The 25,038-nt window shown below is 42.3% G+C and overlaps 2 protein-coding genes across 2 annotated transcripts in view; one reads left to right on the forward strand and one right to left on the reverse strand.

Annotated features, from left to right (window-relative positions):
- The window catches only part of kif20ba (kinesin family member 20Ba), a 75,995-nt gene extending 72,961 nt beyond the window's left edge, over positions 1 to 3,034 (reverse strand). Inside the window, exons 1-5 of the mRNA XM_075481236.1 lie at positions 2,969 to 3,034; positions 2,394 to 2,493; positions 1,339 to 1,428; positions 1,130 to 1,252; positions 859 to 997 (exon numbers count right to left, since the gene is read on the reverse strand). Of these exons, the coding sequence (XP_075337351.1) occupies positions 859 to 997; positions 1,130 to 1,252; positions 1,339 to 1,428; positions 2,394 to 2,489 (448 nt within the window). The 5' untranslated portion in view covers positions 2,490 to 2,493; positions 2,969 to 3,034. The remainder of the gene's footprint in view (positions 1 to 858; positions 998 to 1,129; positions 1,253 to 1,338; positions 1,429 to 2,393; positions 2,494 to 2,968) is intronic.
- Positions 3,035 to 5,710: 2,676 nt separating this feature from the next.
- Positions 5,711 to 13,278, forward strand: LOC142387482 (high affinity choline transporter 1-like). Its single transcript, XM_075472642.1, has 8 exons — positions 5,711 to 5,894; positions 6,763 to 6,879; positions 9,316 to 9,471; positions 9,599 to 9,747; positions 9,837 to 9,980; positions 11,332 to 11,485; positions 12,478 to 12,695; positions 12,775 to 13,278. The coding sequence occupies exons 1-8, from the start codon at positions 5,711 to 5,713 to the stop codon at positions 13,276 to 13,278; spliced, it is 1,626 nt and encodes a 541-aa protein (XP_075328757.1).
- The last annotated feature ends 11,760 nt before the right edge of the window (positions 13,279 to 25,038 follow it).

Here is a 25,038-nt window from a genome sequence, read left to right on the forward strand (position 1 = left end):
AATAACCGGAAGTGCGTTGCTCACTGTGGCTAGCTTTAGTAGCGCCGAATTCATGGGAACAAAATTGTAAATAGCCGGGTTTAGAGCTTAAGCGAAATCAGCTTCAGGCCGGCTGATTTCGGCTCGGGCAGGAGCGAAATGCATTGTGGGTAAACGCTCTGCATACTGTCTGATCGATGAGTATGGAAGTATGCGGTTTTTCTCTCTCACACACACACTGTGTGCAGGCTTGCTTACTTAATAACCACAGCTTTGATAAGCATGAGAATGTGTGGGGATTCATACATGAGATCATTTCTGTGGGAAGGACATTCCATTCCAGGACAACCAACACATGTTAAATGTTCCTGAACTGCTCCAGCAGCCTGTTCATTCACCACCTGTACCCATCATCTCAATCCACTGCTTTGTGCCAACAGAGTAACATGAGCAGCAGCCAGTCTCCAAACTCTAAAACCTGCGAGCCTTGAAATGAAAAGCAGAACAAAGTTCCTGCTCCCGGCTGCAGGGTCTGTGATGCACTCAGGACATAAAAAAAGCATCGAAGAAGATGACGATGACCCCACAACAAGCTAACGATGCACCTGCACATCCCCCCTCAAAGGTCTCTGAAAGCTTCCTCTCAGCTCCAGGTTTAAGACTTAAAGCATCTTTAATGATGTTGTGCACAGCTGGATTTCCACATCACAAATGAGGAGAGGGGAGTCAAAGGCACACAAAGCAGAGAGATGAGAGGAGCGTACAGAAGAGAGAAACTCATTCATGAATGTGAGGCTGCAGATGACCTAAAGAGGCCGGCTGTTCATTTAAGGGCAAAGCTGCCGCAGCTATTGGAATCCATGAGGGAGTGTCCTTTACCTAAAAAGGTGAAAGTCTTGCCCGCATTGGTGACTCCGTATGTGAAAAGCAGCGAGTTTTCTCCCTCAAGAACATCTTTGACCAAGTCTTTCACTGTGCCGTCAAACAGCTCCCTCTGCGTCGTCTCCGGACCGTAAACCTGTCGAAGAAAAGGAAGAAAACATCGAGAATGATCAGTGAAACGCATTACATGGTGAAAACACAGAATCTTCCAACCTTTCTCAACCTTTCCTCATTTAAGCTGCTCTCCGTTCCACCTGGAAACACTAACCTGGGAGAACTGGAAGCGCTGTCCAGTTTGCGGGAGAGATTTATCAGCGCTGAGTCTCGCTGCGAGGGACAAACTGGGGGGCTTGAGTAGAACTTTGTCGGGGGGCTCAATGGTGACACAGTCCTGAGAAAAATAGAGCAAAGAAAATCCTCTGCTTGAAAGGGAACCTTTGAGCTGCTTCTGTAGTCACTGATTTCTGATGCAATTACCTGCGACTCTCCACTGTTGCTCTCTGATGAAGTGAAGGGTCGGATTCTGAGGTAGACCTGGAGGTAATCTCTTTCCTCCATGCAGGAACGCTGCAGAACACAAAGGCATTACATTAAAAAAAAAAAAAAACAGACCACACCAAGCCGGCATACACCTGCAGCTCGCCGAATGATCTATAAACTGCATGAAAGATCTTATATTGTCTGGAGTTAAAAGGGAAACAACTGTTTCAAAAACAGTTGATGGGAGTAAAAACGAGGAAGGGTAAACAGGTGAGGTACAAAAGGAGCTCGCACCGAAGACTCTGAATGAATCATCAATAAGTTTTTAAGTCAGTCAAATATATTTGTATCACATTTCATGTACAAAACAATTCAAAGTGCTTTACATACTATAAAAGCATTGCAGCAGGGGGTGGAAGAAGCATTACAAATGCATAAAAGAATATAAAGAGAAAGAAATGAAATAAATAAAATGAATTAAAATGATTAAAAACAAGCAACAGCCCAGATAAGTTAAGAGATACAGAGCAGATTTTCATGCATAGACACATGAGGCAGCACTGCACCATGATCAATACAGCCACATGGGCTCAGGAGGAGCTCAGAAAAGCATTTTCACTCAACACAGCCCACAGCTGCATCCAGAAATGTGAGCTGAAGCTGCATCACACAAGGAGGAAGCCATAAATAAAATGTACGGAGCATCATGAAGACAACAACAACAACCAGCGACTGTTGAGCAGCTGAAATCTGGGACAGATTCCTCCGAAAAACTGCATCAATCAGCATCCTCAGTTCCCAAACTATTAAAAAGTGTCATTAAAAGGAAGCTGATGGAACAGGACGGGAACCATGACTCCATAACAACCGTTTTGAATGTATTGAGCTGCCCCCAATTTTTGAATTTGTTTACTAAACTGGTCGGTGAATACAGTGAAAATAGCCTATTTGTGCTCACTGAATAAAGTTTTAATGTTAACTAACTGACACATTTAAGCTTCTGAGGCATTTTAGAAAATGTCCCAACTTTCCTGGAGCTGGAACAGACTCACCCGCGTGTCTGTGTCAGATGAGAGATCACTTTTCACATCTTCAGCCTCGACCTGTTCACGTTTTTCCACGTTGGTAATCAGACACGAGTCCATCATCCTGCTGTGGAAAAAGTACACAAACACCATCAGAAAGTACTGCGGAAAAGCTCATTAACCTTAACCATTTGGTTGTAAACAAACTAGAAAGCTGTGGTAACCCAAATCAATTAAATTAGACAAACAAGTTCATCACAAAACAAATCTTTGCTGACCAACTGTTAGTGTTTCCTGTGATGTCACCTAAATGCCTTTACGAGCTTAACTTAAATACAGCACCCGTTAAGTTTTTATTAGCGTGATTAATCCGAAGCTTCTTAAACTTTAGAATTTAGAATCTTCTCGTATTTTCTACACTTAACGCCAGTTAAACAAGCTGGCTAACAAGCTAGCCTGTTAGCCGGGATTTTCACCTGACCAGCAGCCACACCTGTCAACTAACGACGTAAAGCACGACTCATCCAAAGTCCATTTAATCTTCTGAAACATTAACTCGGCGTTTACAATTCGGCCGGGGTGTTACCTCAACAGAGGCTTACCTGGCATTTATGGATGTGACATTGGATAAAACGACAGCAGAACTTTCTTTTGTGCGCTCACTAGCGTTGAGCTAAACACAACAACACTGCCGCGGTCCGAGTTTGAAACGGTCCAATCAGATTTAAGCAGAAGCTACGCATGCGTCATCTCCCTGCGACGCTCGCGGGACACTGGCTCGCAACCGGTTACGCCGGAATATTATAAGAAACTAGTGATGGGATTTTCGGCTCTTTTTCGAGATGCGGCTCTCATGGCTCTTCTTACTGTGGAGATCCGGCTCTTTCGGCTCCCAAACGCCCCCCCATATATATTTTTACATTATTAATTAATTGATAGCTTAAACCTAATTTTATAACATTTTGTTTCATTATTGACATTGTTAAGCACTTATGTTGAGTAAAAATGCTGCATAACAGTGCTTTATAAATAAAAGTTTTATTATAACCAATTCAATTATCAAAAAATAGCACCACTTCCACAAAAATAACTTAAAATAAATTAAACAGATACAATACAAACACCCACCACAATACGAAAAAGTATCAAAGCAGCTTCATAACAAAAAAGGTGCCACAATACAAATATCAAATACAGTGCTATTAAATTAAAGGATAAAAAAGACCACGTGAACAACACCAGTTTTGAACTACTAGGCCTAGAGATGGAGAACTCACTGTATTAAATACAAATACTCACCACAGTACAAAAAAGTATTAAAGCAGCTTCATAACAAAAAGGCACCACAATACAAGTATCACTTGTAGTGCTATTAAATTAAAGTATAAAACTATGAAGGATAAAAAACGTGAACAACACAAGTTTTGAACCACTAGAGATGAAGAACTCACTGTATTAAATACCCACCACAGGACGAAAATGTATTAAAGCAGCCCCGTCACCTTATTAATTGAAAGCTGGGTGTGATTGGTCAGATGTGTGGAGCACACGCTTGACATGTGGGCAGTGGAGACTTTAAGGCACCGACCGAGGAAAAAAACCCTACGTCTAGCACTGGCAGAAGCAGAGCAAAACTCGCAAGGAGAGGGAGAGTGGGGGGGAGGGAGAGACAGTGAGGCACTGAAGGACAAATAAAAACGATGTGGGGAAAAAACTGTCGGCTCTGTGGCACTTGTAGAGCACAAGCGCAACGAGAGGGAGGCGGAGAGACAGCAGATACTGAAAAAAAAAAACAGCTCCCAAATAGGATCCCAAAACGGCTCCCATTGTGGAGCCGGTTCCTGTCGTTCACTTCACTCTTAGAGCCGGATCGTTCGCGACCGACACATCACTATAAGAAACTCACTGTTTGACAATCGAACGAGTCCATGAATTCATTTTTTTTAGTGAACTACACTTAAAATCTTTACACTGGCTTCCAGTCAGTCACAGAATAGATTTTAAAAGCCTGCTGATGGTTTACAAATCCCAGAACGGTTTAGGCCCAAAATACATCTGTGATCTTGTTGGGTCTAAAAGTTAACCCAGCTGGAACACAGTTCACTCAAGACAACCCCAGTGATCAACAAAACACACAGTGCACAAGATTGTATTTTTACTTGCAAGGGGAGCCGGACGGAGTGACAGAACTTACTCCTTCACCCGTGCTCAAACGACTCCACCCGACTTTCCCCGTGTAGTTCTTTTTATTACACAGCTTAGTTACAATCAGCATACGTAAAACAATCTTGTGAGCAAGATGCAACAAATGTTTCACTGGGACATCTAGTTCCTCACGTGCTGAGTGGTTGCACGTTCTCCTACATGGGAAGATCAGAGCACCCTGTTTCTCACAGTTCCCTTTAATTACTTTGTATCACACTAAGCAAAGTTCACACACTACATGTCTGTCTATAAAATGTTGTTTACTCAAAATGAAAATCTATATACAGTTTTCCAACAGATCTGTTCAGAGAATATAAAGCCAGCAGAGCTCTCAGATCCAAGGGCTCAGGTCGGCTGGTCCAGTCCAGAGTCCAGACTAAACATGGAGAAGCAGCATTTAGCTGTTATGCTGCAAACAAGTGGAACAAACTGCCAGTGGAGATTAAACTTTCACCAAATGGAGACATTTTTAAATCCAGGTTAAAAACATTTCTGTTCTCATGTGTCTATGCATGAAATCTGCACGATATCTTTGAACTTATCTGGACTGTTGCTTGTTTTTAAAATTCATTTAAATTATTTTATTTGTTTCTTTTATGTATTTTAATGCTTCTTACACTCACTGCTGCAATGCTTTTATTTTATGTAAAGCACTTTGAATTGATGTACATGAAATGTGCTTTATAAATAAATTTGATTTGATTTGATTTTGATTTGATTTCAAAACTAAAAACTGTGTTTATTTGACAGGTTTCTGAGGTTTCACCCACTTCTATTATAGCTTTTGGCTCTGTAAAATTCAAGATTACATTTATTTTAATGTTAATTTCCTGCAGTCAATGTTTTGATCAGGAAAAAACAAATCAATGTGAATGGATGGTTTGAGAAATCGTAATTTCGTAATCACAGCCATAGTTATGAATAAAAACTTCATGTGTCCAGGCAAAGATTATTCATTGATAAGGATCTCTCTGTGAGCTCCAGACAGTTTACCAAGTAACCAGACCAGTTCTATTCACTTAGAGGGCACAATCCGTTGTTTGAGGTAAAGGTCATTTTTGTTGCACTTGATGAACATGATGTGCTCGTTCAGTTAGTCAGACATCAGGCAGACTGCAGAGAAGCAGCTGCAGCTCAGCATGGCGTTGAATATCCCGGGTGTGATAGTGATGGTACTTTTCTACCTGCTGGTCCTGGGGACTGGCATCTGGGCCTCATTCAAGTCTAAAAGGAAGCAGAAGAAAAGTTCAGCCACAGGAATGGAGATGGCCCTGCTTGGAAATCGGAGCATCAGCTGGGTGGTGGGGATCTTCACAATGACGGGTGAGGAGGACACAGCAGAGAACAGAGTGGGGCTCCGATATCCCATTATACTGGTTTTCCAGCTCCGTGGAGTGGAATGACTCACTGGTCCGGAACCAGGGAAGAGAAGGTGTTCATTTCAGTGAATGAAAAACATGCCTAGTCAATCATAGTTTTCCCCAGAAGCGTGTACTTTTGTTGAAGCTCTAAAAACACTGCTGGACACTTGTTCCAAGTTAAATGCATGTTAAAGGGGAAAAAAATGACCAATAAACGCTATATAAGCTCTGTTTTTTTTAAAAATAATGCCACAACAGTTTGTTGAAGATGTTGTTTTTCTTGGATTTTACATTGATCTAAATTCCTTCAAAGGTATGTTTTTGTGAGATTTCATCTGATCTACATTAACATCAGCCTCTTAAACGTAAGAAAGTCTCTTCTTTAACACATAACTATTTATTGTAAGACTTAGTCAACAGGTTATCTAATCACAGGCAGATGTGTACAGATGTATCTACTAGGGTGTGGCTTATGGCCGTACTTGGATTGCAAACCCTGATGAAACACCAAGGCTGATAAGTCATCTGTTTGTAAAAAAAAAAAAAAAAAAAAGAGACATTTATATGAGTGTTGACACATTCCTTCAACTTTTTTCAGCTCTCTGCTGAACATCTGTTGGATCTACATCTGGTTTTGTCCTTCACTGTTGTTGCTTCAGAAACACGACCCATTAAGTCTGCTGTTATTTTTTTAATTGCTGTTGTGTTGCCATAGTGCACAACACTGAATGTAATCAGTTTTTGTTTTGTCTCCTAATATTCAAATCTCTGTGCAACCAGCTGCTGTTTCTTCTGTCATATTTTTTCCTCCTTCTTTATTCATCTCATAGCCACGTGGGTTGGAGGAGGCTCCATTGTTGGTATGGCTGAGATGATGTACACACCATCCATGGGACTGACCTGGACACTCGTGTTGTTAATGGCATACAGTACATCTTTCATTCTTGGTAAGAGTGTAGAATTACATCTGACTGGATATGTGAATGTGTAATAAAACTAATTCAGCCCAAAGATCGCTGAGTTAGTGGCAAATAATTAACAATGACCCTGGCAAACTGAAAAGACGTCACCTTGATGGCAGCATCTGTCTCTCCAGAACTCCAACTTCCTCCTCTTCATCAGTGGCACCTTCACACATATGAAGCCCTCCCTGCCATGGACACTCAGTGGGGTCACATGGCACTGAAAGGATCGGATTATTGGCTAAATTACAATAAGACTGAGTTGAGCAAGGGTAATTCTCCTTGGATATATGGCGGTGAATAAATGGGATCATAGGCACAAAGCGTGTCATACCCCGGTATGATAGGTGGCGCTGTACCCGTTCCAACTATTGCTAATAGAGTCACTTCCTGTTGACCTCTTCACCACCAACAACAACAACAAACTCAGGCATTGGAGAAAGATGGAGAACGCAGAGCAAGATGAAGCTACGTCCCTCTACATTTGGTCTGTGATGAGCTGCTTGTTGCACAAACTCGATGCCCAACGGAGCATTCTCCATCGCGTTGTTTGTTTCTTTCTGACGGCGACAACAACAGTAATATCGTCTCCTTTGACTTCCGGGTCACGACCCCGGGAAAACATCTGGAGCATGCGCAGAACGCAAAGTCTAATTCACCACGTGCTTCAGCGTCTACAAGCAGGTTTAGAGTGACTTTCAACCCAGTTATCTCGGGGTCTTAATCCGATCCGATCCAATTCTTAGTCAGATTAAGGTGTCTACATGAACTTAATAACTCAGTCTGATTGTAATTTGGCCAATAATCCGATCCTTTCAGTGCCATGTCACCCCACTGACTGATGCAGCCCCACACCATCACAGACGCTGGCTTTAAACCTTTCTCTGATCACAGCCTGGATGCTCTTTCTAAGCAGTTTTTCCCAAAAGCAGCTGAAACATGGACTCATCTGCCCACAGAACACGTGTCCACTGTCTTTCTGTCCACCTGAGACGAGCTGGTGTCCAGAGAACTGAGCCGTGTTCCTGCTCAGAGCTGATATATGGCTTCCTCCTGGTGTGGTGCAGCTTCAGCTCACATTTCTGGATGCGGCCGTGGACCGTGTTGAGTGGAATCGGTTCTCCCAGCTCCTCCTGAGCCCATGTGGCTGTATGGATCATGATGGCGTGACGGTTTATGGTTTCTGTCCTTGGCCTGAGATTTCCCCATTTCCCTGAATCTTTTCTCAATATTCTGCTCTGAAAGACCAAAGTTCTACCCGAGCTTGCATTAAGAAATGTAAAGGTTGGTTTATTGATGATTCTCTGATTTGAGTTTGGGACGAGGTGGGAAGTCACACCCCATTCATGCTTGGGAACACTAAACCTCTGGTGGATTTTAATTATGCTGCTGGGTCACATTCCAGATTTGTTCCTGATGGCAAAAGTTGTTAAATCATCTTTATTTATGGAATCTGTCGCCTCTGGTTTTTAGAGAAACATTTAAAACTGGCAGTGTTAGACTCCAGAGAGCAACACAAGATTACATTAATATTGGGTTATATTTATATTATAAGAGTATTATAAGTACGTTTTTCTGTAATATTTTATAAGTTAAGCGCTTTTTCATTGGTTATTTTTATTAGTTTATCAGTATATAACTGAATATAACCTTTCTGAATGTGGAATTAGGGAAAAAGGAAAAATAAAACGCTGTTTAGATGATTTTTATTTTTACTAATCATTTCTTCAAAAGTTTAATAATTGATTCAACCAAAATGTAGCTTATAATGACATAACTTGTTCATAATGAATGCTTTCATTTGGTTTTGGTGTCAATGGTGTTAAGATTAAGATTACTTTATTGTCTGTCATGTAGTCACACAAAATTACTCCTCCACATTGAACCCATCCAGGTTGGCACCTGTTAAACATGCACATGCACGTGCACAGGGTCACACACTCATGGAGACAGGTGCCATTCACCATCATGGGGGTATGGTGCCACCCTCCAGCTGTCAGTCCACCAATCTTTTTTTAACAGCGAGAGTGGGAATCGAACCGCCAACCTTCCGGTTATTGGACGACCCCCTCTAACCACTGAGCATAGCCTGTTAAAGCACTTTGAGATTTTATTGTAAATGTAAAGTGCATTATAAATAAAATGTATTGTTATTATTATTATTAATAAATAAAGGGCCAAACCAATGACTGAATGTGATGTTTTCTCCTGTCCTTACATTAGGCGACTTGGTGTTCGCCCAACCAATGACCAGATCACAGATTTGAGCTTTAGTTTCATATTAGAAGGATTCCAAACGTTTTGGGGAACAGGGTTGGTAGATTAGCTGTAAACTCGTGCAGTAGGTGCACTACCCAACAGAAGCTCAATCTCACGGCAGTTCCTTTGTAAATGTGATGTTTTCTCCTGTCCTTACATTAGGCGGCTCGGTGTTCGCCAAGCCAATGAGAGACAGAAGATTTATGACGATGCTGGACCCTTTCCAGGACAAATATGGGAAAGCGATAACATCTGGACTGTGCCTGGTTTCAGTGTTTCTTGACGTGGTCTGGGTGGCTGAAACACTAATTAGTCTAGGTACAGTTTCCTCGCATGTACGAACGAACTGCTAATATACTGAAATAAAAGTTTATTCTGATGTAAATGTATTGCAAATAGGATGTTTGATCAATGATTTGAGTGTGAAATTCCACTTGTTCATCAGGGGGAACCATGAGTATAGTCCTGGATGTATCCTACAACCTGTGCATCTGGATCTCTGCACTTGTTGCCATCATCTACACGCTGCTGGGAGGTCTCTATTCTGTGGCTTACACAGATATAATACAGCTTGCTCTCATGTTCATCAGCATGGTGAGTTTGCTTTCAGGGAAAATAACTAAAACTGAATGCCTTTAAAAGCCGTGTGTGTTCATCATTTACATGCTCATTTGTCTTTGCAGTGCATCTGTGCTCCCTTTGTTTTGACGAACCCTCATTCGTTGAAGATTAGCCAAACACTGATGAACAACACCCTGCATGCTCCCTGGATTGGTACACCCGAGCTGAAAAGGATCTGGACAATGATTGATGATTTCTTATACCTGGTAGGATGCAACAATAATTGGTTACTACTCACATGCTGTTCAAGAGTGAAAAGTGCTTCAAGTGTCACAATGACTGACTCATTCATGTGATCATTTCAACTTTTTTAAGCTCTACAATACGAAGTCTGGAGCCAACTCTCATTTCTTTCCGTTATCAGGAACAAAGGGAAACAGATGCAGCAATTTATTGAAACGATTAATGGATGTGGGCTGCCTTTTGTTGCGTTCTCTGCCAACATGATCCCACACTGCTTCAGTAATGTTGAGCTCCGGGCTCTGGGGAGGATTCATCCCTCCATCAGACCTGCTGCCACTGATTTTCAGTCCACTTCTTGTGTCCTTTGGCACAGCTCAGCCTTTTCTCCCTGTTTCCCTTCCTTAAGAACGGCTTCTTGACAGCCACCCTTCCATGGAGCCCATTTCTGATGAGGCTTGGGCCAACAGGAGATGGATTAGCTGAAGGTCCAGATGCATCTCTCAGCTCCTGTGTCAGGTGTTTGCTGGATTTTTTCCTCTTTCTTAAGGACATCACTTTCAGATCCTGTTCATCTGCTGTAGATAGTTCTTTAGGCCTGACACTTCTTCTTTTGTCCTCCACTTGTCCAGTTTCCTCAAATGTTTTAAGGACACACTGCACACCATGCTGAGATATGCCAAGTTTTCAGCTAACAGCTCTTTGGGAATCACCTTGTTGCTTTAGTCTTAGTCAAGTATTACACATTATTATTGAACTTCACTGGCTTTACATGTCTTAGTTAAATATCACACAATTTTTGGCAAAATTTTTTTTTGTCACCATGAATCCAGTGAATCTGGCCACTAATTCAAAAATACGATCTCGCCACCTCCCCTCCTTTCAGTGGAATAACAGCAAGTCAGTTGGAGGTCTTTCTTTAGGAGCCCTGGAGTTTCAGCTCCGACCCTGGACGGCTGAAAGGATGCCGAGATCCGGCTCGAAGGGCCGAGTTGTTCAGAAAATTCTCCCAATGAGCCTCAGAGTTGCTGGAGTCAGTTCACACAAAGGTTTGATCTTGCAGAAGGACACCAGTCTGCACAAAGCCGACACAGGGCTGTCTGGATTCAACGATGACACTTCTGCTATTCATGCTTACTACTAGATGAGTACAGTGTAAATATCATACGGTCACATAAGACTTCTTTGTTCAGTAAATCAAGGTTCACACAGAAGATGGAACAAGCAAAGATATGATGCCTCCCCCTCAACCTTTCCAACACACTCTCCTTCTTCTCTTATCGTATAACCTGGTGATATTTTTCTATCAATGGTCTCCTGCTGTCGTGGTTAAAGTCTCACCGCTCATCAGACATTTTGTGTTGTTTAACCTTCCAGTCACTGGGAAGTCTGGGATACCAGTGCTTCCACCAGAGGATCTTGTCTGCCTCCTCCTCGGCCAGCGCCAAGTTGACGTGCTTCGCTGCCGCCTTCCTCATTCTTGTATTTGGGATTCCTCCCATTCTGATCGGAGCTGCTGCCTCCTCCACAGGTAACAGGGTCAGTTCCTACACACAGAAACTCAGAATGTTGTTTAAAACCGTCCATCCAGAGAGTCCCTGATCTCTCAATTCCAGCTGAAGGTCTGATGTTACAGCAAGAACTTTTCTGGGAAGCAATGAAGGAGATATCTACAAATTAAGCCCTTAGTAGCTGCTAGCTTACTCAGATGAATGTGTGCAGCATTTCTATCCTGTGAAGGCACAAAGGTTTAGGTTTTATAGTGAAAGTGTGTACTTATTGCCTGCGGGCCAATCGTAAAAATTAGGGCTGGGCAACGATTAAAATCTTTAATCTAATTAATCACATGATTTCCCTGATTAATCATGATTTATCGCATTTGTACGCAAAATCCAAAAATGAATCCAGAAGTAGTGTATAGCCTTCAGCATTTAGTTTTATTTTAAATGTGCTGCCATATGAATGAAAGTGCCATAACATTTGTTGTGCAAACACACTTTTAACATCAGCATCTTTCTGTAGTTTTTATGTAGAAGCCTCGCTCCACTGTCTGTTTCCTTGAATGACTTGCTGCTATCAGTTGTGTGTTTTGCCTTTAAGTGATATTTTAGACTGGAACTACTACGCTGAGAAGACAATTCAACTTGGCAGTGTTTACAGATGACTTTGGTTCTGTCGACTCCGCCGTCTGGAAGAAATTTAAAATGAAAATGGCCGGGTAAAAGTTCCGTACCCTTCTCCAGGTTTGGTGGATCCGCCGATTACTTTCTTTTCTGGTTCCACAGCAGACGGCAGCAGACTTTTACAAAATAAAAGCCTGTGAGCGACAGACTTTTATAGAATAAAAGCCTTTGAGCAACAGACGTTTACAAAATAAAAGCCTTTAAGTGCCATTAAATGTTGTATTTTAAACCAAATGATAATCTTTTACAAACCGGGCCTCTTTGTCACTGATTTCCAGACACTGTCACAGTCAAAACATGGAGAGTGTACATGTGCATGTCTTCCCTTCACCCACTTTAGACTGGAACCAGACCTCCTATGGTTCTCCATCTCCATACGCACGAGGGCAAGCAGCTCTCGTCCTGCCGATCGCCCTCCAGCACCTGACGCCGTCCTTCATCTCCATCATTGGCATTGGATGCGTGGCTGCTGCTGCGATGTCATCAGTGGACTCTGCTCTGCTCTCTTCAGCCTCCGTTTTCACCTCCAACCTGTACAAGAACACACTGAGGCCTCAGGTGAATGAGTGTTGCTGTCACAGTTTAACTTCTCAAGACGCAGCACGGTTTATCTTTCCTTCTCCGTGTTCCTGCTCAGGCATCAGACAGGGAGATTCTGTGGGTGCTCCGTGGTGCTGTGGTGGTCGTGGGCTTGGTCGGCACGTCGCTCACTCACCTGAATAACAGCATCATCGTTTTCTGGTTGCTTGGCGCTGAAGTGGCCTATCTCATAGTCTTCCCTCAACTCGTCTGCGTCCTCTTCTTCAACATCTCAAACGGTTATGGAGCCGTTGTGGGCTGTCTGGTGGGATTGCTGATAAGAGTGCTCAGTGGAGACCCAGGACTGGGACTGCCTGCTGTCCTCCACTTCCCAGGATGCACTCTTGAGGATGGAGCGTACGTGCAATACGGTCCAGTTAAGAGCATTTCCATGGCGTCTTCAGTCTGTGCCATCTTGTTGTTCTCATACCTGGCTTCTGCGCTCTTTAACAAAAACCTGCTGCCTGTGAAATGGGATGTGTTTAAAGTCAAAGTCCAGCACCGATCACAGCCACTGACATCACCTATTAATGGCACTCAAGTCAGTGATGATGAGAAGTGAATGAAAACTCCTATTATTCATGTGCATCAGAGCCACTGACCCCCCTGCATGTGTGTTTGCTTCCATGTAGCATCTGTTTTAAGGGGTTAACAGCAAATACATTCTGTTTAGATCTGCATCTATGTGATCAGCATATGATTACACAGCTCTAAATGGGTGTTTCTTGTGTATTTCTCAAAGAATTGACCATATAAAGTGGGATTTTTACTGTTTACTTTGTATTCAGGTGTTTGTAGTGATGATGTAAACAGGGAAGTTTATTGTGATGTCATGCTACAAGATGGATGGAGATAATATAATAAATATCCGAAGTTAAAATCAATTTTACCCTTTTTTTTTACTTACTCTGTATAGTGAAAACAAACTGCAGGAAAGTTGTTTGAATGTGAGACAGACTTGGAAGGCCTTTGGTACTCAGTAAAATGACAAAAACAAGCTCACTACCTCTGAAGATGGATGTTAATTACAGCACCTGATGATGGTGAAACAGAGGAAGAACACTGCTGGCAGCACTACAGTAAGAAAGTAGACAAAATGATTCAAATATATATGTCTGACATGAATAAGACATTGATTTAGTAGGTAGTTATGCAAGATGAACCTTTCAGTAATAGCAGAGAGTCTGCTCTTTGTGTCCCTCTGGTGGACGTTTGTAGGAGCAGGTTAACACTGAAGCACAATAATGATGATGGATTATTTGATGAAAGTAAGAAGTAGGGATTTGGTTGATTGGTTTGAATATATTTAACTCATTTAACCAAGAAAATGGTTCTGTGGCTTTGTGTCTTATGAACGGAGCTTTTCTGCATCAAAGTGAGTGACGGTATCAGTGTTTTCTGTACTGACATACACGTACAGTACAAGAACTGAAGTACTCGCATTGTTTGCTTCTACCCATTGAGATTTGAGGTTGACAGTGTCCTTAAAACAGTTAAACTATTCCTTATGTAGATGGCCCAGGTGAGAGCATGATCTCCTTGACAGCAGACCGACCTCCACATACGACCGCCCTACACACTCATCTTGTGTTGTTAGCCTCCCGAGACCAAATATCATATATAGCAGAGAATTCCCAAAAGCATTGAGATATGTACAACTTAAATTGGGACTACATTTGCCAAAGTATGGTTTCTCTGTAAGCTGTGTTTGGAAGTGTCTTGAATAGCTGTGGACTGCAGGCGGGCCAGTTTAGTACCTGCACTCTGCTCCTATGAAGCCACGCTGCTGGAACACCTGCAGAATAAGGCCTGGCATCGTCTTGCTGAAATAAGCAGGGACGTCCCTGAAAAAGACGTGTTGCTCCTGTTTGGAGCTTTCAGCATTAAAGCTGCCGTCTGCAACTTTTTTTTAGTCATATTAGCTTGAACTGTCATGGCATTCTGGAAGTAGAATATTAAAGGGGATAGAGAATCAAAATCATCTTTTTCACGTTTCTGGTGTTAGTTCTGAGTCTCCCCGCTGTGAGGAGTACACACGAAGTGCCAGCAAGTGTCAAAACCTCTGTTACAAGTACTCCCCCTTTTTTGAATATCCCCCAGAAAAAGTGCCAATCCGTTTTTGTGAAAAAGTGATGTCACTTTTTCAGCAATCGCCTCCCCCCACACACGCAAATCCACAGCCACCCCGTTTCAGACACGCCCCTTCGGCAAGAAACAGAAACAGGTGTGCCTTCCAATATGGCAAGCCTATAGTGCCATATTGCGCATCTAAGTATCACGTTAAGATTGCAATTCACCCGCTAAAAGCGCCCGTTTCCCCGAATTTTCGCCCGCTTTTTACGTCCGCATTACTATCATATTAGGAAAACACACGTCGCGGATGCGCGTTGTCTAGGTAACGACGCGCGTAATGGCTGATTCATACTCGGCGCAACCGCGCAACTGTTCTGGCTCGAGAACCATTAATGACGTCATCGAAAGCGCCAGCCCCTTCACAGTTCCTTCAGCTCATAAGTGCAGTTTGCGCCGAGAATGCGTCACATTTGCAGTTCTCTCCAGACCAGCGAGCGTCACTGTTGAGGAAACAAGCTGAAAAGCACACGAAGAAAGCATACACAATGCCACCTGTGGTGTCACGTCAGCAGAGGCTGGCACATCTGATGCGGAATGAATTTACTCTGGGTGTAGAACTGTATATGTATCTCAGAGCTAAGCGGCTGCGGCAAAAACAGAAGAGAAGGTGGATTGTTCGTCCTTTGCAACAAGACGAACTTTGTCAAACGTTGTCCCAGTGTAACTTCATAGACGTGTCGTACAGATGTTTGTAGAGGCGCACCCTCTCGGTCACCGCGGTCTCTGCAGTGTTCATTTTTTCTTTTTCTTGGTCAGCTGTTTCCGGTTGAGCGCGCGCGAAGTCAGAAAAAAAGTTGTGTGCGCGCCCTTGCGCTGCGCGAGGATTTTCTAGCTTGCGACGGGGGGCGTGGCGGAATTTTGGGACACGTGACCGTTTGCGCCATTTGCGACCAGCTAGTATGAGCGAGGTTGCGCCGAGTATGAATCAGCCTTAAGGAACGCGTGTGTTGACCTGACAATACGCGCGTTCAAGACGTGTGTTTTCCTAATATGATAATAATGTCCTTCCTTCTTTTCCGACAGCCAATGCATTTTCAGTGGTTGCGCCCAATCGCTGATCAAGGCAGCAAGACCAAGATAGTTCAGCACAGATCTGCTTTGTGGAAAACTCTGCACAGATCTCTGTGTGGCAATGTTGCCAAAGTTCACTGCATTGTCGTTTCACAAAGCTTTAATTTTAGGAATACAACTCCTACACATGCACGTCGCTGTTATTTTGAATCCATTTCCATGCATTTGTTCGTGTAAAAGTGTTTTCCATCGACATACATTACTAACTAATGTTTTGTGCGTTACAGCTGGTAATTGGAGTAGTTCCTGTCAAAACAACAAAGTGGTGGTACAGTGGTTAGAGTGACAGCCTGTCATCCAAATCTCTTGCGGCAGTGCAGGTTCAAATCCCGCAGTGGTTATTTCAAGTTTTCCCCTCATACTCTCTCTTGTCTCTAACCAAGCCCGTTTCTTAACTTTTTTCTCTTTAGGCTATCCCTTGGCCGAAGGCCAGTGACCATGTTTCAACATGCCTCTTAAAATAGCACCTTCGAATCCCGTGTGAACTCTTGCTTACATGAGTTATGTTATCTGTAATCAATCAGGAGCAGTGGCTCTATAAACTTCAATGAACTCTCGCTAAAATGTAAGTTACTGTTATGTTATCTGTAATCAATCAGGAGCAGTTGCTCCATACATTTCAATTATGCACCCCCCATCAAATTAAGCTGTATCTAGTTTTTATGTGGTATCGGACAAAAATGATTTCTTTTTCATATCCATCCGTTCCTGTTAACGGGCCTAACTATTCTATAAGGAGTAGCCACACTGAACTTACCATTATCCAGGAGATGTTCCAGCTTGACTATTATGTTTTATTCAGCTTCAAATTAATTCAATCCCCATCAGAAAACATGTAAAATTACCAATGACTAAACTAACAATATAGCCTGTGTTTCTGTGTACATGTAGTTCATAATGCTGAAGGAACTGAACCAGAAAAAAAATATTTACTTATATTTACAATATTAACAGTCTTTCTCACTCCCTCCGCCCCACCTTCTGAGCTCCCTATAGGATGGAGCAGGGACTGAGCAGTGTGATGCCAACGAAACAGATGTTGGCCAAAGACTGTGGTGCACGGATGAAAATCATACCTTCAGTCAGGCTAATGTAAATTCAAGTTTTTTTGAAGCTAAAGTTTTTTTGAAGATTCGCAGACCTATGATCAATATTGCAGAATTTACATTTAAATAAATGGAACCAGTGGGGACTATGGAAAAATTGTGTGTGGTATATCTGGCTTGTAGGACCAGATCGAACCCATAAAGGACTTTATTGAACGGGGCTAGATCAACAAACGTGGCAAAAAATGTAATGCGGTTGTGTGGGGACAGTGAAAATGATGGCTAAAGGCCTATATAGAAAGGAGCTTGTGCAGGTATACAACAAACGCCACAGGCTGGCCGGCCAGACCAGTATGAAGATGTCCAATGAAGTCAGACACACACAGAAAGGAATGCAAACCGTGGTTTTACCATAAAATATAAAAAGAAAAACAAGACATAACACACATATACATAATAAAATACAATAAGCAAAATACACATAATACTATATATACAATATATACAATGAAGAAAGGAGGATAGCTGCCTACAGTACAGCTGTATGGACAATCAGAAACACCCCCTTTACAACACCTTCACTAACCAGCTGAGTCTGTTCAGCCACATACTCCGTGCCCTCACCTGCAGGACAGATAGGCTAAGGAGGTCCTTTGTCCCATGGGCCATTCAACTGTTTAACAACAACACACAGGACACTAAGAAGGACATCATCATTGGGGACTGGACTGCCTGAGATGCCTGAGCTGGCCCAGTACCGGGAAACCTCTTGGCATTTGTGTGTGTGTGTGTGTGTGTGTGCATGTGTGTGCGTGTGTGTGCAGGTGTGTGCATGTGTGTGCCTGTGTGTGCATGTGTGTGCATGTGTGTGCATGTGTGTGCGTGTGTGTGTGGACTGTCCAATCATTGAACTATGGAACTCTCATGATCACTTGACATACTTCTTTTCTGCTTATCACAAGCAAGACTGAGATGCCTGAGCTGGCCCAGTACAGGGAAACCTCTTGGCATGTGTGTGTGTGTGTGTGTGTGTGGATTGTCCAATACTACCTTTACTAGACTGTGACATTGGGAGATATCTTCACCCCTATAATACTCTGTACACTGCCTGCTTTGTGATAATTTTACCCATTGTCTTCATGCACCTTATCAAGACCTATGTTTTACTTTGAATACTATCTATGTCTTATTTCTCTAAGTTCTACATCACAATACTATATCACAGATTTATGTCAACACTCATTTCTGGTCATGTTAATCTTGTCCACTTCAACACCATGTTTTTGCACATTTGTCTACCCCAACTCACAGAATATGTCTTTGCACAATTACCTTTCTGTAGTTTTTTTTCTTCTCTAACTATTACCTGTGTTATATGTGTCTTGAAATGTCCATGTGGCCATTATGTGTATTTATGTAAGCTACTTGACACCTTAATTTCCCCCAGGGGATCAATAAAGTTACTCTACTCTACTCTACAGCAGCTATCTGATCAAGGAGGAGGGGAAACATGAACATTTGCGCTTGTAATAAGCTTGTCCCTGTAAGGTCCCTTTTCTTTCGCCTTATCTTTCTGCATTGCTTTGTTTTTTTTCTTTTTTTATTGTATTCGTCTCTGTCCTGCCGAAATTACAAATGCAGAAAGATATCTGGAATATATTGGCGCGCCTCCATTAAGTTCTGATGGCGTTGCCCCTGGCAACCAATAGCGTCTCCTGCCAACATGGCCGACCAGCCGACCTGAGTCACGTGACTCCTCATTCTCAATAGTCGAAGAAGAAGAAGAAGAAGAAGGTTTGTTTCTCGAACAACGTTAGAACTATGTCGGTCATTGTTGGGGAATAACGTTGAAGACCCTGGTGAGCTCTAAGGTAGCCTAAGGCTACGTGCCTACGACAACGGTAACGACAGATAAACGCAGAACATTTCGACAGATGTGCCTATCTTGCACACGGCGACGGCGTTTTTAGGAGTTCAAAACGGAGAAAACGCAAACGCCCTCCAGAGTGGAGATCTTGAAAACGATCCAACCTCTCGTCGCCGTAGGAACAGTTCAAAACGCAGAAGTGCGTTTTTTGCCAACGCTAAGTGGGTAGTTCTCCATTAACGACTCACATATCTCACTATATTTATTTTGGACACTCTCCCAATCCATATTATCCACTGCCTTCCTGGCTTTGTAGTTCAGTGTCGTGTTCAGGAGCAACTGGACCTCATCATCTGTCCAAACAAAGTTTGAAGGCGTACTGTTGTTGCTGCCCCGCTTCGCCATTTTCTTCTAACTGATGCAGAGGAAGTAGCCACAAAACAGGCATTTCTCATATTTATTAATATATAACAATATAACTCATATAACAATACCAAAGGTATTGTTGCTACTGCCACCTACGTCTTGGGCGTGCATACTACATCGGCAAACTGCGAGTTTTATACGTTTTCCCTGTTCCCATGGGTAGACAGATATCCACCCCAAGACGCTCGTGAGAACACAGATAAATTGTGGAGGAAAAAAACGGACATCTGCGTTTATGCTTCAGAGCGTTGTCGTGGGCTAGTAGCCTAAGTTCATTGGTTTTTCACTCACATTTTTCCTCGATAGAAAAGCATTCTCTTTACATATAACTTAGTTTTAAAGTGTATCGCATGCCCTGTACACATTACATCAGTGGTGTAGCCTGTTTGCTAGTTACTGTATGTTAACTCCGCTAGCATAAACACTAACGAGTTAGCAACTAGGCTACAGTGATAACAATCATGCTAACTCTGTTGGTTTCACAACTTTGTTTACTTTGTTGGAAGCTTGAATTTTTTTTCTTTTTTTCTTTTCTTTTTTTAAAAAAAACAAACTCTGTTTTGAATATAAATTCGCTTTGAAATGGCCATAACTCGTCCAGTTCATGTAGTTTAGTTTACCATGTGGTCCAACCTCGAATTGTGTTTGTAGAACAACTGATATGCCATTAGCTAGTGCTAGTCCAATGGCATTGGTTTTAAACAAAACGAAGGGCATTAGGCGAGCTTGAGAAATAGCCTAGCACTAGACGCCAGGAGAAGTCTTTCTTTTCAATAGGAAACACAATCACGACAGCAACTGCACACGGGATTGATGCTCCCTCCCTAGTCAATTCCTGTAGCTGCTAACTTGAAGAAACAAGTGGCAAAGAAGTGTAGTTGCAGGTAACAGTAGTTAGCCTAGAACTATGCTGTCTCAACCAAAAGAAAATACTTGTGTGACAACAAAAACCCATTGTGTCAGACAAGACGCCAGTAATGGGATTAAAAAAGGTGTAAAGTAGCATTTGCCTAGTCATAATGACAAGGGGGTGGGGGGGATGTGAGATGATTTCCATAAATTCTGGAAATAAACTACTAAAAATAATATGCGCACATATTATACCTAAGTTAAAAATTTTCAGTAAAAAAAAGTTCAGTTATTACTTTCTGTGTATGACTTTCTGCACAACTCAGTTTATCCTTCTCCCCCAGGTCAACCGCAACCAGCCATCTCCACCCCTCACCTGCTCCACCCCTCACAGCGGCTTTACCTGTGGTATTGTGTCGTGTCGTATTTTGGGTGCAGTCTAGAAATGGATCGTCGTACCTTCATCTTGCGTTGCAGGAACATCCTGGATGATTGCATTCGACGTCCGTTGATGGATGACGTCGTCCAACCTCATGTTCTTCAGTTAACACTGAACCGGTATGAATTCACACAGCCCTATAATATTGTTACCTTATTGCATGCCATATTTGCTATCAGAATTGCTGCCAAGTTGAGGGAATGAAGTTGATCTGCACTCATTCAGGGCCTGCAAGACCCCTGTCTTGGATAGCTATTATAAGACTTTGGATGTAAAAGTTTTCTTTCTTGTAAAGACTCTGCGGGCCGCATGTGGCCCCCAGGCCTTAGTTTGCCCACCTCTGGCCTAGAGTGATCATTTCATTAACTAAAATGACACGTGTGGGCTATCTATCAGCAGGTTCACCACTTCCTGTAGGTCAACTTAGCCAGGTTTATCACTTTACCATGTTCTTGGAATAGCCCCTGATCCCTAGGTTGATTTCGCTCTACTCTACTTGCACCCCCCCCCCCCCCCAACAAATACAGTAGTTAAATGTTAGACCACCTCTCTGTTATGTTTTCATTGCAAGTAATTGCCATTGTCTGTATAAGAATCTGTGTGTGTGTGCGTGCGTGCGCGCGCAGATGGAAGCAGTCATTCCTGTTGTGATTAATGATCTTGATAGTGATGGACAGTCATCTTCAAGACCCCGGCGGCAGCTCCATGCCTCAGACCATCATGCCCTGCCTCTCCATCCTGAGTGAGCCTCCTGGTCTGCACACAGTGCCGGTAAGACCACCTTCTAAAGGGCACTGCATTGAATTAATGCAAAAGATGGAGAATAGCCTGACTGCGTGCGCGCGTTTGCACACACGCATGTCTGTCTCTGTATTAATATTAGTAATTTACGAATCATTTCACTTATTCACACACATATACACATGCCAAAAATAGTTGCCACCAAAAACATGGTCACACACTCTTGTTGAAACACCTACATCTTTGATAAAGGGCTGCTTTGCTGTGGCATTGTTTAAGTGTCTGCAATGTCAGAAGATGTCCATCTAGTGATGCATTCATTTTCCAGCAAGAACTTGGATTGATGATGGTAGAGTCTGACCGCTGCACAAAGCCTTCTCCAGCCCATGCCAAAGATTCTCAGTAGGGTTATGTTTTGGATTCTGTGGTTTGAAATGAATGTGTGAATAGTATGTCTTATGGTCTCTGAAGCACTTTCAAAATTTGAGCCCAATGACCGTTGTGGCATTGTGATCATTGTGCATTTGTAGCATTGTGATCTTGAAATATGCCTGTGGCATCAGCAGAGACAAAACCATTAATAGAATAAGCCGGTCTTTCACTATATCCAGGAAGTCAGCTGTCCTCATTCTTTGAGTACATACTGTAGCTGAACATTCACGTGGAGCCGACATCAAACGCGTAAGTGATTGCCTATGGCAATGATTGCACCCTTCTCAAACAGACTAAAATCGTTTCCATAACAACAGGATGCGTCTTCTGACATGGTTGTTTAAGAAATGAGAAGCAACTCATTGCAGCAGGCTGGTTCATGGACATCATTATCACTTTTCATTGAGAATCACGAGATGTGCTGGAGAAGGTCCTGCACACCATTCAGACTCAATTCAAGGTCTTCAACATATTTTGGGTGTTGGTGTTGCACCATATGAAAATTTCAACATACACACACAGTCAACTTAATAGTTAGGGTACCCTACAATTGTTATGAGTTACAGATTTGTTTGTATAATATCTCTATTTCACAACACCTGCTAGTTTGAAAGAGAACCTCACATATGCATAATTAAATGTTAATGTGGCTTTACAAAGGAAACAGGCACTAAAATCAAGATAATTATATGGAAAATATGTGTTGCACTAATTGATACAGACTGGTTAAAAGTTTGTGTCTATTGGTGTAGCCAACATTTTCCATAAATATATTTTGGTTTTGCAGGACATTTCATAGTTACTAAGTTTTACAATAGTCCTCTATTCCAATGTGCTGACAACATTTTTGTTTGTTTGTTTCTGTACAGCAATACCACATACAATTCCATTCTGAAATAATCCCAACAAAATCAATTTTCAAAGGATGGAATGATATTAGCTAACAACCGCACTTTCACTTATATTACACTTTTTATTGCCGTCTTTTATTGTCATTTGACATATTCAGGGGCAATCGGGCATTTTTTACATAGCAGAAAACCAAAATATACATTTTAGCAAACCTGATGGAAGCATTTAGAATAGTGTAGTGGAACATTGTATAATTTCTCATTATGCAAATCCTTGTCACTGAGCCTAACATGGATTTTTTTTTTCTGACAGGCACGGAGCCAGTTCTCAGAGGATGGCACCAGCAACATTAGATGGAGGGTCCCACTGTCTCCGCACCCAGACTTATCCGACCACCGCCTGCAGCTGTGCCTCTTCTCCAAATGACAGCCAACCTCACAACAGGGCTCCACCATCTCCACACCCAGGCGCATCACACCAACGCACACCACTACCACTCTGTGCTTTCCACCACTCCGTTGCACCTCTGCCTGACTGGCTGTGCCGTAGCAGCTCCCCCACCTCAGAAAGGGGAAATGAGAAGAAGTGATATGATTTTGTTGGTTGACCCACATGTTTTGCTCTTTTGGCGCAGTGTGTTTTACTGTCTGTATGCATTTAGCTGTGGGCAATACATTCCATCTGTTTGTGACATGTTTGGAGTCTATCGTCTATTCCATCTGCCTTTATACAGGTTTTAAGTGCATTTGATAGTCTTGAAATGTGTATTATGTGTAGGCTGCTAGTTACCTTCGTTTCCTTTGGGATCATGAAAGGGATTCAAATCTACTATACTACATTAAGCTCACATTAAGATCACCTACATTAAGATCACCTCACACAAATGAGTGCTGTTCTACATGCAGCTCAGAAGGTGGGGCGGAGGGAGTGAGAAAGACTGTTAATATTGTAAATATAAATAAATATTTATTTTCTGGTTCAGTTCCTTCAGCATTATGAACTACATGTACACAGAAACACAGGCTATATTGTTAGTTTAGTCATTGGTAATTTTACATGTTTTCTGATGGGGATTGAATTAATTTGAAGCTGAATAAAACATAATAGTCAAGCTGGAACATCTCCTGGGTAATGGTAAGTTCAGTGTGGCTACTCCTTATATAATAGTTAGGCCCGTTAACAGGAACGGATGGATATGAAAAAGAAATCATTTTTGTCCAATACCACATAAAAACTAGATACAGCTTAATTTGATTTGGGGGGGTGGGGGGGATGCATAATTGAAATGTATGGAGCAACTGCTCCTGATTGATTACAGATAACATAACAGTAACTTACATTTTAGCGAGAGTTCATTGAAGTTTATAGAGCCACTGCTTTCATTTAAGCAAGAGTTCACACGGGATTCGAAGGTGCTATTGAGGCATGTTGAAACTTGGTCGCTGGCCTTCGGCCAAGGGATAGCCTAAAGAGAAAAAACTTAAGAAACGGGCTTGGTTAGAGACAAGAGAGAGTATGAGGGGAAAACTTGAAATTGCCACTGCGGGATTTGAACCTGCACTGCCGCAAGAGATTTGCATACAAAAGCAGTCACTCTAACTACTGTATCACCACTTTCTGAAGCTAAGAGGAACTATTACAGATACGACTTCAAAAGCACAAAACATTAGTTAGTAATGTATGTCGATGGAAAACACTTTTATACGAAAAAATGCATGGAAATGGATTCAAAATAACAGCGAAGTGCATGTGTAGGAGTTGTATTCCTAAAATTAAAGCTTTGTGAAACGACAATGCAGTGAACTTTGGCCATGGGGGTCGCACCTGTTGGGGATGGGGGTGTTTCGACACCTCCACTTTTACAGCAAGATGATTTCATCCCCCCCACATAGTCCAAAGGTAAACCCGTTTGCCCCATGGATGTATTATATTAACGGTTTGCCCACCCTCATAGTGCACCAACATACGATGTGTTTTAAAGACTCTGTACCCTCTTTAGAATAATTCCATCCAGATTTGAGCAGTGTAACTATTGTAGTTTCCATACAGGACCTAGTTTAGGGTGATGGGAATATTAAAAAAAAGCAGGAAAATGGCCCTGTTCTGCATTTTCACAAATCAGTAAAAGGTTTCACAAATCCCAAACAAGGTTTTAATGAATCTATAGCCTCTTTAGAATAATTATATCCAGATTTGAGCAGTCTAACTATTGTAGTTTCCATACAGGAGCTAGTTTAGGGCGATCAAAATGCAAAAATGCAGTGAAATGGCCCTTTATGCCCATCCATTTAATTCGGGAATTGGATGCCAACTTCAGCGTCGTGTCTATGGGCTTGATGTGGAACACCCCCATATTTAAAATCACTGCTCCACCCCTGACTTTGGCAACATTGCCACACAGAGATCTGTGCAGAGTTTTCCACAAAGCAGATCTGTGCTGAACTACCTTGGTCTGGCTGCCTTGAT

This window comes from Odontesthes bonariensis, chromosome 2 (genome assembly GCF_027942865.1).
Source record: "Odontesthes bonariensis isolate fOdoBon6 chromosome 2, fOdoBon6.hap1, whole genome shotgun sequence".
NCBI classification, from domain to species: domain Eukaryota; kingdom Metazoa; phylum Chordata; class Actinopteri; order Atheriniformes; family Atherinopsidae; genus Odontesthes; species Odontesthes bonariensis.